Source organism: Rutidosis leptorrhynchoides, chromosome 8, assembly GCF_046630445.1.
Source record: "Rutidosis leptorrhynchoides isolate AG116_Rl617_1_P2 chromosome 8, CSIRO_AGI_Rlap_v1, whole genome shotgun sequence".
In the NCBI taxonomy this organism is placed as follows: domain Eukaryota; kingdom Viridiplantae; phylum Streptophyta; class Magnoliopsida; order Asterales; family Asteraceae; genus Rutidosis; species Rutidosis leptorrhynchoides.
In genome coordinates this window covers 295776862-295791185 of record NC_092340.1, presented here as the reverse complement: position 1 = coordinate 295791185, position 14324 = coordinate 295776862, and the positions used below count along the sequence as shown (strand labels likewise).

Genomic DNA, 14324 nt, shown 5'->3' with positions numbered 1-14324 from the left:
AGAATAATCGTTGAAAATTACCTTAGACTCTATTTAAATTACATGTTTGAATACTAAACTAACAAGTTAAACAAAAGAATTGTATTCACCCCCCTACAATACTCCTGTTGTTAATCAAGGGACCAACAGTAGTCATTGAGCAAACATTGTCCGGTAGCAATCCGTTATCTTCGTTATCGACGCCTTCTAATAATTCTTCGAACATTTTTGGCTCCATCTTCCTCATCTGATAAATCGAGTGCATTGTAATCACCTTCAATCAAATCCAGATCAGAATCCGATTGTTGACACTCGTTCCCGCCTTCGAAATTTATAAAAGGATCCATTTTTATAAGTTTTAATTTTTTGAGTGAAAGATGAAAAAATATATAGTTTGTGTGATAAAAATGACTGAATGTATAATGTAAAATTAATTATATATATATATATATATATATATATATATATATATATATATATATATATATATATATATATATATATATATACGGCTATTTTATAACCAATGAAACATTTTGGAAAATATTCTCTATTATTAATTGATGTGTCAAAAGTGTGTGCAGTAGTGCTTAACTTATCTTTCAACTTTTAAATTTATAAAACCTTTATTATTACACTTTTACACCCTAACGAGCAACAAAACCCGATCAGATGTAGTATTTTAGGTTGTCGTCCCAAGAGAGCGTAGATGCGGAAAAGAGTTGTTTTATTTAAATAGTTTAATTCTTATTAAAGAATTAAAGATAGATATTTATGTCTTTTATGGGATAGATTCTTATCTCTTAGGAAAGATATGCTTTAAAAACAAACAAAGTAATAAAATAAAACAAGGAATTGAAGATTCAAAATAAACAGATAAAAATAAAAACAATTACATGAACGAATAACTCATACGGGAATCATATTAGGCAAGTTTCATAACTTATATTAACACAAAGCAGAATAATAATCATAGACCAACTACTATCCCTGAGCAGGTTAAACTAAATGTTGCATATCATTCAATAAGTAGGACTTAAAGCATATGCTAGATATGTGATGTGCATAACTAACATCTTAATTCTTCATATTTAATTCAATTACATGATACATATCAATCTTGTAATGAGGATTAATATGCAAATAGACTGACAAATTATATAAGCTATTAAACACCAAGTAGATCAACTCAAGTTACTAGCTGAAAGTCAATTACTACTAAGTTCTCATGCAATCATTAATTAAACGAATCCAAACAAAGGTTCTTCGATTAAGCCTAACAATATCAAATTCTATTATATAAGTGTAATTCTAATTAAACAAGTTTATCACTATTATGCTGTTTAACCTAGTTGCATGCAATTCAATTTAACAAGTTTTATGGACTAGATCTAAACATGTAGCATGAATCGAATAATAGATCATCGGATCAAGTACTAATCAATCCTAAAATCATGTTATTTAATCAAAGCATGGCAAACAAGTATATTCAAGCAAAACAGATTCAAAACAATTCAAAGATCATTACAGAAACTACCATACAGATCTAGAAAAGAACCAGGAACTGTACGGATAAAGCACACGAAGCCGGCGGCTTTGCTCCAACCAAGCCGGCGGCTTAGAAGGTGAGGCTGGCGGCTTCATCTGATTCCCAGATGAAGTTCAGTTTTCGTCCATGTAACTACTATGAATGTTTAATTCATAGCAGAAGATGAACAGAAAAAATTAAAGTAAATAAAATAGACTAAACAATAAAGTAAAGATAGAATCATACCTTAAAAAGGTAGATGTAAGAAACTTGAATTAAAACTTGAATGATCTTGGTTACAATAAAAAGTAAATCTAATCTAAGGGGTTTAGAGTAAACCCTAAAAGAAAAACGAAACCAAACTAAACTGTATTGAGTTGTACTCAATTGCACACCTAAAACTGAGACTAGAGCCCTCTATTTATAATATTCAGAAATGGTGGCCAAGCTGGCGGCTTCCGTGGAAAACCGCCGGCTTGCCTTAGGTTGGTGACTCCTTATGCAAGTTTAACTTAATCTACACGCACAAAACGTGTAACCATCATAATTAAGCCGGCGGCTTGGTAGCAGGCTGGCAGCTTCATCTGCTTTTTACTTAATCAACAAGTTCTTTCAATTCTACAGAAATTCTAGAACATTCTGGCGTATTCAACCCCAGGCCGGCGGCTTCCTTGACCCCATGCCGGCGGCTTCACAGCCTTTTCTGCAATTTTTCCTGTTTTTGATCCTGTTTGATACATTACTTTGATAAAATTATTAGAATTACTTTTTCCCCATTTTGCCCATTTTAGTGTGTTTTAGGATTAAAATGACCTTAAAGTACTAAGATAACTCCCCAAAATGTTACAAAAAACTGTATAATTTAGGAGTTATCAAATTTCCCACACTTAAACATTTACTTGTCCTGAAGTAAACCTTATAAATCAAATCATTTTAAATGGGTATAAAGTTAAAAGTAAAATTGCAAAGTCAAAAATATGTCTTAATAAGAAGTTAGTTTTTATTATTCGTAAGAACTCGTCTGAACCAGACCAAGGATTAAAAGTAGTCCTATATTTATTAAGTCAAATTTATACAATTTGGTCATCATTGGACTCTTTTATTTTCTAACTAGAATTTTTAAAAGTGTATGGTTTTCATTGGAACTCTTTTTCTTTTGTTGGCCTTCATTGGGCTCTTTTAAATTTTTTTATTTCTTTTGCTTCCATGTTCAGCATTTAGCTTTACACTTAGCAATTTTTCTGAATTGGCCCTTGTTTGGACTCTTTTGTTGCCTCACTGGTCCATGCTTATTATGCCATATGGTAGTGGCTATAAGTTTGCAATCGTTTCACAATTTTTGGCTTTTAAATTCTTATCTTAAACAAGTAATCTGATCTCAAAATTGAGAATAGTCCTATTATTACCTTTAAGATTAGTAAAAAGACATAAGTTTGATCAAGAATTTATACTTTCTAAAAAAAATTATTTGTACCCATTTTTCAACTTTTTCAGGAAAATTTTAGTATCTTTTAATCTTTTTAAGTGAGTAATCACTTCCCTCCCCAAACTTAGATTATACAATGTCCTCATTGCATTTATAATAAAAAATAATAATAAATGAAAGACATAATTGAGAATAAGGTAAAGAGTGATGTTACTTGGAATTAGATTGTAGTTACAGGATAGTTGCAGAAGTTGAATTTGAATAACACGCGCCCAATCACCCCATTTATTCAAATAATTACTAATAAAAAGGAGATAAATATATTCTTCTTTATTAACGAGTCATAAGCTTGACTCGACCCCCTTTAAATTTTTCCTTAGTGAGGTTTAACTTCCCCCACACTTATCGGGAGACATATAAAATTGGTGGAAAATGTTCCACGAATTAGTAACGTGAGCCAATCATTAACATTGCGGGTTGAATATATGGAGTTCGGGAGTTCTCCTTTCTCTTTCGCGTAGAACCCTGGTATAACCCGACCTTTGGAATTCATATCATAATTAAAATCTGACTGGGACACCCGAATGTATCCCTCAGTTATGCTAATATCAAATTTATCACTATAAACCGTCTTCTCTAAACTATATACCTTGTGATACCCACTCGCATACAAACAATCATTTATCTCAACATCGGGAACCTCAAAATGTGCAGTTGATCCGCTATAATTTTCTTTAATGTTGTTGGAGTCAACCTCTATCCTTAATTCAGCTAGTTCCTCAGTTGTCGGCTCATAACCATTAGTAACCAAAACAGCTAACAAATCCTCTTCTTTATCATCTTTACCATTAAGTGAGCAAGTTTGTAACTCAGGAAATTCTCATAATAGTTCAGAAAGTGGATCTAAATGAGTAGTTTCTTTAACAACCGGCGAATCTATCGTTAATATGGCAGCATTTTCCACTAACCTAGTGTTTTCTAGCAATTCGTACACCTCAAAATTAAGATAAGAGTCATCCTCTTCATCATCAGAAGAATCCCATTTGATCGGATGTAACTCATCATCATCTTCGGTATCTGAAGGATCCTAATCTATACCCGGTGATTCTTCATCTAAAATTTCATCGCTAAATATACTATCCACGTCTACTAACATAGGTGGTGGAATGGTAGGTTGTGGTATTGGAATAGATTTTGTCTTACTTAAATGTTCTAGGTATGAATCGGTAGGTAATTGTGTATTAGATGGAGTACTTGAATGTTTTACGTATGGATTTGTGCAGCATTGAAAAGGTCCAGAAAAACACGGGCAAAATCCCTCGGCTATCATCATCTCTTCTATCGACATGTTTCTAACACTAACCCCAATCTCCTCTACCTCTTCTTTGACTGGTTCGAACTCCTCATTAACCAACTCTTCCTCATTATTAGTCCAATAATACGCATTGGAAAGATATTGTGCGATAGTTATCGTACGTTGAGTTTGAGCATTTTCTTCCTTTTCCTTTACTTGTCTCAAGTATTCATTCCATTCTAATATTGATTGTATTTGTTTTGGTGTATATGGATCAGTCTTATATTCAGCATAATTTTCCTTAATAGAGTCTCTAGCCATTTCCATAAAAGTTCTCTTTTCTTTTCTCTTTATTGGTTGTTCCATATTTTTAAATATAAGATTTTAGATTTAGATTTTAGAATGGAGATTTTAATTATAGGAGTAATTAAGATTTGAATGAGAAAATAATTTAAGTAGTTAAATAATAACTAAATAGATTAAATAAAATATAAATAACTTATAAATAAATTAATTAACAACTTTTATCGCATAACAACGAACAATCAAACATACGCGGCCTATTGAATCTTTCAATACTTAAGTGACCCGTCAGCGTCTAGGTTCCGGTAGAGCCCTTTAAATCGAAACCCCAACAACCTTTTCCTAAAGGAAGACAGTCATCACTCGTTTTCAAGAAATATCAATAACCAAAGTATATCCAATTTCCGTATTTACCGCGCTCCCCGGCAGCGGCGCCAAAAAGTTGATGTGTCAAAAGTGTGTGCAGTAGTGCTTAACTTGTCTTTCAATTTTTAAATTTATAAAACATTTATTATTACACTTTAACACCCTAACGAGCAACAAAACCCGATCAGATGTAGTATTTTAGGTTATCGTCCCAAAGTAATGCTTGCCAAATGGTTTTACCCAAATCCGAAGAAACTTGAGTCCAATTATCGATTGCAAGATCATTGAAACCAACAAATGTGAATTCAATACGCCCCCACCAATCAAACACTTTACACCATATGTCGTACGTTTGCGGGAAAAGTAACAATGTGTGATCAATGGTTTCGATACTTCCATCACATAACGGCACCAAACCAAATGCAAGTTAGCACCCCTCTTGTCAAGCTCCGTCAAAACTGAGATCCTCCTCTTTCTAGCTCTCCACACGAATATCTCCACTTTCTTAGGCACCAAGATATTCCTTAACGTCTCGAAGGAGTTTGTACCAACCCTTAGTAGCTTCTCGTTTGACACATCCGTTAAGCTGCTTGTTGTAAAGAAACCACTTAAACTTGCTGACCAGCGCCACCCATCCGGAACATCACGTTTTAAAGGGAACACTTCAAGCATGCTATTTAGTTGATCAATTTCACCTAAGGTACGACCCGACGGGTTGCAAACCCAACTCAAATACCAATGTTTTTTGAGACATTCCAAGTGACACGATCCTTCACAGAAGCTGCTGCATCATTTTCTAGAACCACTAGCTGTTTGAACTTATTTTTTAGCAGCTCGTTTCCAAGCCAAACATCACTCCAAAAACTCGTGTTAGCACCATCTCCGATTTCTTTTGCATAGTAACTTTGGAAAGGGATACCAAGTGAAGCAATAAGATGACATGTATTAACAATATTTGACCAAACAGAAGTGTATGTTCCAACACTCGCAAGGTTAGTATCGTTAAGACCACCATTAAAACCATAAAGACTCTTAACAACTTTAACCCACAAGGAAGTGGGTTCGATTTTAAACCTTCACCACCACTTGCCAATCACAGTGAGATTTTTGCTTTTAAGTGACCCCACATTAAGCCCCCTGTTCCCAAAAGAAAGAAGTATTTCCTCCCGTTTAACCCATGATATTTTAGATTTTTTACCTGACCCCCCCCCCCAAAAGAAATTACGCCTCACACACTCGAGCTTTTTTATCACACATGGCGGAGCACGGAGAGCGAGAAGTAGTATAAGGGAAAACATTTAAGTAGTGTCATTAAAGTGTTGTTTGTTTTTTCAATTGCAGACCTTATTTTGTCATATGTCTGCGGGGGGCAGATGTTTTGATTGCAGATAGTTTGTTTTTCGAAGACATAAGACAAAAAAGATCTTCAGAGGTCTTTAATTTAGAAGCTCTAAAATATAGCTTCTCAATATTGCAGACATTTTGTTCAGCTCATTTCTAATCTTATCCCATTCAATTCTTCCTTTTCACCACCCAACTTCCCTTTCAATCATTCCCCACATACTATACACATCCATCAGCATCACTCTGTCACCATCATCCGGCGGCACCACCATCTCCAGCGGCACCACTCCATCACCATCATCTCCGTCACCATATCTCAGTAATTTTTTTCAGCATAATTTCTTTTGAATTTATTTGAGGTTGTTTTGGGTTTGATTTCTTCAATTCTTCCTTAAAAGGAACATCTCACCTTATGTTTTGTTGTAACCAGCTCTCTCAATTTTAGTTGTTATATTATATATGTGTTTGAATTCTCTACTGGCTCATGGATCATAATGATGATGAAAAGAGATTGACATATTCGGTAGCCTTGAGTAGTAATTTTAGAGTGAGAGACTTTTGTGATCAAAGATTTATCCCTGATAAGTTGTAAATGACGATCAAAATGAAGATGAAAATAGTTTGACTGTAATATCACTTTATTCTTGTTAGGTAGGAAAAATTGTGTGGTTGTAGTTACAAACACTTTATTCCAACTTTTGACTTTGTACTACTTTCAATTTATTTAGGATGCAATTTTAAATCATAATCTATTGTTCGATGAATTCAGTGGCTAAAAAATAGTTGTAAAGATAGTATTTATGTTTTCCTTAAATCTCATGCGAACTCTTCTGTTAACAGTCTTTTTCATACGGAAAACAGTCTTCTATTTTCAGTTTGCAGACTTTAGAACCACACCTTCTTTGGCAGACATGGTTTCAGACTGCAGACATAAAACATCTTAAAAAACAAACAGCACCTAAGCTTCTCACATTAGACTCAATCCATGATCCGAAAAAGATAGTGTCATCTGCATATTGAAGGTGTGAGATAGGAACCTTGTCCTTACCAATAAGGACCCCTTGGTACAAGTTATTTTTCACGGCCAATTTGGTTAGGACATTAAGTCCTTCGGCCGCAAGGATAAAAAGGAAAGGTGAAAGTGGGTTGCCTTGCCTAACACCACGCTCAAGTTTGAACTCATTTGTCGATGAGCCATTAACAAGTATCGAAATAGAAGCCGACTTGAGACATGATAGAATCCAATCTCTCCATTTAATCCCGAACCCCATGATACCCATGATTTCCATTAAAAACTCCCAACTAAGACTATCAAAGGCTTTCTTGAAATCCACCTTAAACACCAATCTTTTAGACTTTTTATGTTTAAGATAATCAACGGTTTCGTTTGCAATCAACGCGCCATCCAAAATATTACAACCTTTAATAAATGCACTTTGCTCATACCCCACAAGATTTGGAATAACTTTGCGTAAACGATTAGAGAGAAGCTTTGCAATAATTTTGTAATAGCTACCAATGAGACTAATCGGCGGTAATCATTTAAATTAACTGGTTCCGGTTTTTTAGGAACGAGGGTGATGAAAGACGCAATACAACCATTAGAAAATATTAATGTTGATTATAATGTGATATTAATGTTGATTATAATTTTAATTAATTTTCTAAATTAAAAACGTTAATTATCATCGAATATATGTAGTTCTAACTTCTAACACGTACCCTAGCTGAGAAAAATATTACTCCGTAGTTATTACAATTACGACTATGATCTGTACTCATTTTATTTTCTTTGTATAGGAAAGTCAATAGTTTGAGCATCTATGATATGAGTATTCATGATTGATGTTTTTTATTTATTTGTTTATTGTAAAATGTAAATTTGTGTTCATGTCCACCGCTGAATTTTGTTTTTAAGTAACACGAAAACAAATGAGTCCATTTTATTATATTTTTTCATTTTTTATAGAACAGTTGTCAAAAATTTACATTGGAAAACCGTGTGTACTTTTAAATCAGATTAACGCAGCGGATAGTTAAAACAATAATCTATTATTATTTTATAAAACATTTACAAGATTAAATATTCATATATTTAGTGAAACATGCACACGATTAATTTATCCCAACGAGATCCAGTTACAGCATAATAATTGTCATGAATATTAAATCATAAGATGAGTTAACGATATACCTTTCTTGAAGAAACTAATGAACGGAGAGAAACCTACAATCAAAAGTATGACCGTCTCTTTGGATAGTCCACACTACATTTCAAACAACGTCAATGGATGCTAGTCCAAAACCAAGTAATAATTAATCAACCTTTGATTAATATTATGAACCCAAAATAATACTCCGTATGAAACAATGTTATTTCTTTTCTTACTTTCTCTCTTCCTCATCTCATAACCCAACGAACATATATATATATATATATATATATATATATATATATATATATATATATATATATATATATATATATATATATATATATATATATATATATATATATATATATATATATATATATATATATATATATATATATATATATGAATATATGATATACTCCGTTTGTTTGGTAGCAAAAAGCAAATCAAAAGAATATCTTGTTTTCGATTTCTTTGTCTCTAATATCATATTTCGTTTGATTTGGTTTTAAAAATTCGTATTTCTCAAATACTTTAGGGGTATGTTATGTAACTTATATTTAATAATTTCTATCATGTCGCTTTCATGTGAATAGTAAATTAATTAATTTCGTTTCATTTACTATTCATATGAATAGTAAATGAATTAATTTCGATTTACTATTTTGTTACTTGAGTAATATATATACATCATATATATATTTTATTTGACGTCTCGGTGTATATGTGTGTGACCCCGAAGGCTCAAATGAGGTTGGCCATATAGTTATATGTTGTACCTTGCACATTAATCCTACAGACTCCCACTTGTGCATGACACAACACTAAGTAACTATACAAACAATGGTAAGCGTCTAGCAACACGTCATTGTCCCCAAATTCATGTGAGGGTAGTTTCTCGAAACTGTTTATGGTAAGTTTTAAATGTCATTCGTCCTTTTGTTTCAGATACTTTAGTTAAACTTGAGATATGGATCATCGGTCATTCTCATTTGTTTAACAATTTTGTTTCTCGATCTTAGAACTGAATTAGATCACCAAATTAATTAAGTATCATCTTAATTACATCTGGGTGCGGCCACACAAATATCTTATTCATTCATCGAGGAGCTCAAAAAGTTTCTAACTCCAAACATTTTAGAGGAACAAATCCTATATTGCATACACGTGTCTATCACGAGCTTTACATTATACCCAATAATGGCCTTTATAACAGCCTTATTCAAGACAGCGTTTAACCATATCAAAGTACAATGATACACTCATCAAGACGGGCGTGCATCTCAAGTCTAAGGACACAAAGACATAATCACTAAAAGATTCACTACTGACTACGATCATTGTAGTGACATCTCATGGTTGGGTCATTCCAATATTCATCATCAATGAATACATATGAATTTTGGTCTCAACAAGTTAACTATTTATCATCAATGAATATAACCAAAATTGCACATTAATCTTAATTCATGTTATTCCCATAACATGACCGATTATGGAGATTTTGAATAATCAACAATTATTCATGGATTAAACATGCTAATATAGAACACAGTGATATAAATGAAAACGATCATACCAACTATATATCAATTCATTAATATAAAACTGCTTAATGTTTCAAAAATATCCAAATACTAAATTACAAATGAAAAAGATCAGCAGCATAACGAAGTCCAGTATTACTAGAATGGTCATCATGCTTGTTGTGCATCATGGGCTTCATGAACAGGTGAGCCACATTATCATTTGTATGAACCTTTAAGAATACTAATATCATTCCTCTTAATGACTTAATGAACGTAGTCAAACTTTTGAAGAATGTGCCAGATACTTTCATATACATGTGATTCTTTCAAAAGTATATTCACACTCGAACTATCACATTAAATATTATAGAAGATTAAATGTTGTGTACTACTCTGAGTATAACAACAAACTTCCTTATCCAGACAGCTTTCTGAGCAGCTTCTCAGTCAACAATGTATTCTGCTTTTGTTGTAGATTGTTCAATAGCGCTCTGCCTAGAGCTCTTTCAATCAACTATCTTGCCCATCATGACAAAGAAACAACGTGACTGGATCGAGAATCATCTTGATCAGTTTGGAAACTAGAATCAATATAAAACTTAATACTTAACTCTTCTTCCAAACCACCGTAAACCAAGAACATATCATTAGTACTCTGCAAATACTAAAGAATATTCTTAACAACAATCCAATATACTTCACCTGGATTATGTTGACAATGACTCGTCAAACTCAAAACTAATGAAACATCGAGTATAGTACATATCATGGCATACATAATGGATCATATAGCCGAAGCATATGTGATACATTTCATTTGTCTCATCTCATCTGTTGTGATAGGACTTTTGAGACTTTCTCAAGGTTATGCCCTTTTGCATTGGCAAAGCTCCATGCTTGGATTTTTCATGCTAAATCTCTGCAAGATAATGTATGTACTTTGATTAAAACCAATAAGCCAATTGGATCTATTGTATAGATCCTCATTCCAATAATATAAGTAGCTTCATGAAGATCCTTTATGGAAATACATTTTTCAAGTCAAGACTTGACATCTTGCAAGTTGGAATGTTATTTCTAATAAGTAATATGTCATTAACATATAAGATCAAGAAGACTACTTTGCTCCCACTAGCTCTAATGTAAACTCAGGGCTTATCTTGGTTTTGAGAAAAATTAAACACTTTGATTTTCTCATTAAACTTAAGATTCTAGCTCCTGGATGCTTGCTTTAATCCATAAATGGATTTTAGAAGCTTGCATACTTTATTAGGATGCTTAGGATTCATAAACCCTTTCGGCTGAACTATATATACGTCCTCGCTTAGGTCGCCATTTAGGAAAGCGGTTTTGACATACATTAGCCATATTTTATTATCATGAAAAGTAACCATGGAAATAAGTATCCTAAGTGTTTTAAGGCTCGCGACTGGTGAAAAACTTTCTTCATAACCTTTTGTCACCAATCGAGCTTTAAAAGTGTTTACATTACCGTCCATATCAGTCTTACTTTGAAGACCCATTTTTACCTCATTGTCTTACAATTGGGTAGAAGATCAATCAAGTCTCATACTTGATTATCCTTCATGGACGGCATATCTGTATTCATAGAATCTAGTCATTTTTAGATTCAGGATCTGATATGGCCTCACGCAGCTAGAGGGTTCATCATAATCCCTTAGTTGAGGTTTATCTGAATTAATCAGATAATTAAACCTCATAAGCCGATGAGTTCTACTAGATCTATAAAGTGCAGGTGTAATACGTTCTGGCTCACCAACTGTCACGACCCTACTTTTTCCGTTATCTTTTACCGTTTATTATTTAACGTCCGTTAATTGTTATTCGTGCCATGTCATTTCTATGATCTATATTATTATTTTTGTAATAATATATTAATTATTATGTGTTATGTGAATATTTGTATTCCTATTTTAAGTTGTACGTTTCTACGTGTCGTGGATTTCTATTCGGCGAATCTTTTCGGTTTTCAAACCAACGGTCGAGCTTTTGGAATTTTTAATTCCTAAATATTTTAAATATGATATTTTAAGATCATATTATTATATATAGTATTTATATTTATTTTTCGTCGCGTATTCGTTATCTCTCCGAATTTTCAATCGCGTAGTCGTGTTTTCGCATTTCGGGTCTCGTTCGGGCGTTCGGGCCACTAGGATTTTATCATTTATCAAATTGGGCCACTATGGGGCCCACCCCATTCAGTTCTTGGCCGAATTATTCAAGGAGGAGGGGGTATATCCACATTTTGCTTCATTTTGGAATAATACTTACACTTTTCAATTTTCCTTAACCTATCTCATTTAATTTTTAATTTTCTCCATCTCCCTCTTTCTCCCTACCCTAGCCGTCACCCTAGCACACTAAAATCACCATCATCTTCATCAATAAAGCTTGGATCATCCTATTGTTTGTATAAACGCGTTCCTCTCTTCGATCTCTACACGTTGATATTAATCAATTCTTGATTAGGGTATAAACCCTAACCCTAACTTTTTCAATTTTCTTTAATTTTACTGTTTTTATATGTTATTATAGTAGTATGATGATTGTGGATTATTGTAATGATGTTTGTATGCATAGAATTGCTCAATTTCACTTGTTTTCGGTTTGATTAAATTGGGACAGCAGCTTATTCGTTCATTTCTGGTTGTGTAACTCATATAAAAGTGAAATTAAAGTGTTTAGATGAGTTCCTCTCATCAAGACATTAATTTTAGACTCCGGATTCATGTCGTTTCGATTCCCGGAGCTTAAGATATGATTAAAATGGTGTTTTGTAAAGATTAAATGGTGAAAACGAATTGGTTCAGTTATGGTCCGACTTTGTGACCATTTTTGGAGTCTTTAGGGTGTACTAGTGTGTTAGAACTGATGGTGGGGCGAACTTTCATGTTCGGGTCATCTCAATCCAAGCCACGAATCACCCGTTACGTCTAAAACACGTTTTTGATTGAATTAAAGTTCCAAGTAGTGTATTGGCTGTATATCACGACTTGTGGGCTGTTCTTGGTGTGTTATTGAGTGTACCAAAGTGCCGGGTGGTTTGCTTAGGCGGAGATATATGTAAGGCTCGCCGAAAACCGACACCCGGGGCTCAAGATACGACCCGATGAACTTTTGATTAAAACTTATGGTTAAATATTAAAACTTATGAGAAAAATAATAATTTTCATTATTGACTAATTACTTATGATATAAGAAGTAATTATTATTATTTAAGACTTATGATATATATTTATTATATCATTTAATTATGACTTATGATTTAATTAACATTTTAATTAAACTTATGATTAATAATACTTTTATTATTAATGAAAAATACTTATGATAAGTATTAAACTTATATTATGAGATTATTATTATTATAGGACTTATAATAAGGATTAAATAATTATTTAATTATTATAAGACTTAGTTATTATTTAATTATTAAATACTTATGATTTAATAAGTATAATTAGAAATTTATGATATGATTAATAATTCATTATTAATTAATAATACTTATGATATGATTTAAAATTTATTATTAATTAATAATACTTATATTATGACTAATATTTAATTAATTAATTAAATACTTATGTTATATTAATTATATCATTTAAACTTATCTAAACTTTAATAATTCATTTTAATTTAATTAAACTTATGTTATGACATAATTAGACATATTTAACTTTAATAAATGTTATAACTTACATTATTATTATAACTTACACTTTTCAAATTAATGTTGACTATGTTTGACCAAGGTTGACTTTTGAGTTGACTTTCGGTTGACTTTGACTTTCAGTTGACTTCTGTTGACTTTCTAAATAAGGAAACTTTCCTAACTTCAAAACTTTCTAAAAATAGAACTTTCTAAATTTGGAAACTTTCCAAAAATAGAAACTTTCCAAAAATAGAAACTTTCCAAAAATAGAAACTTCCCTAAAATAGAAAACTTTCCAAAAATGGAAACCTGCTAAAAATAGAAACTTTCTAAAAATAGAAAGTGTGTGTCCGTATGCTGTTCCAGTCAAACCGATGCTTGCCGAGTGTTATTCTATGTCTACTTGCAACATGTACAATAGCTATCATACTAAGACTTGACCTAAGTTAGTTATTTATATCGGCCTGCTTTATTTATAGGTCGGCGTTGTGATCTTTCTTGATCACTTTACTTTATTTGCTGTTCGCTTGTTTGTGAGATTTCTTCAGTTGCTATTAAGGTGAGTTATAGTCCCATTTTTCTATTTTAAATCTTTTGGGATGAGAATACATGCATTTTATTTTTACGTATTGGACACAAGTGGAAGTTGGTTTAAATTATTCATTGCGAGTCGAACAAAAATATTCCCTAATCTGGTAATTGTAATCACTGGTTTCT

General features: G+C 32.4%; 1 protein-coding gene across 1 annotated transcript in view; it reads right to left on the bottom strand.

Annotated features, from left to right (window-relative positions):
• Positions 1-5624: 5624 nt before the first annotated feature.
• The window catches only part of LOC139864328 (uncharacterized), a 38565-nt gene continuing 29865 nt past the window's right edge, over positions 5625-14324 (bottom strand). Inside the window, exons 2-5 of the mRNA XM_071852905.1 lie at positions 7212-7730; positions 7125-7162; positions 6427-6555; positions 5625-5970 (exon numbers count right to left, since the gene is read on the bottom strand). Coding sequence (XP_071709006.1) covers positions 5625-5970; positions 6427-6555; positions 7125-7162; positions 7212-7730 — 1032 coding nt within the window. The remainder of the gene's footprint in view (positions 5971-6426; positions 6556-7124; positions 7163-7211; positions 7731-14324) is intronic.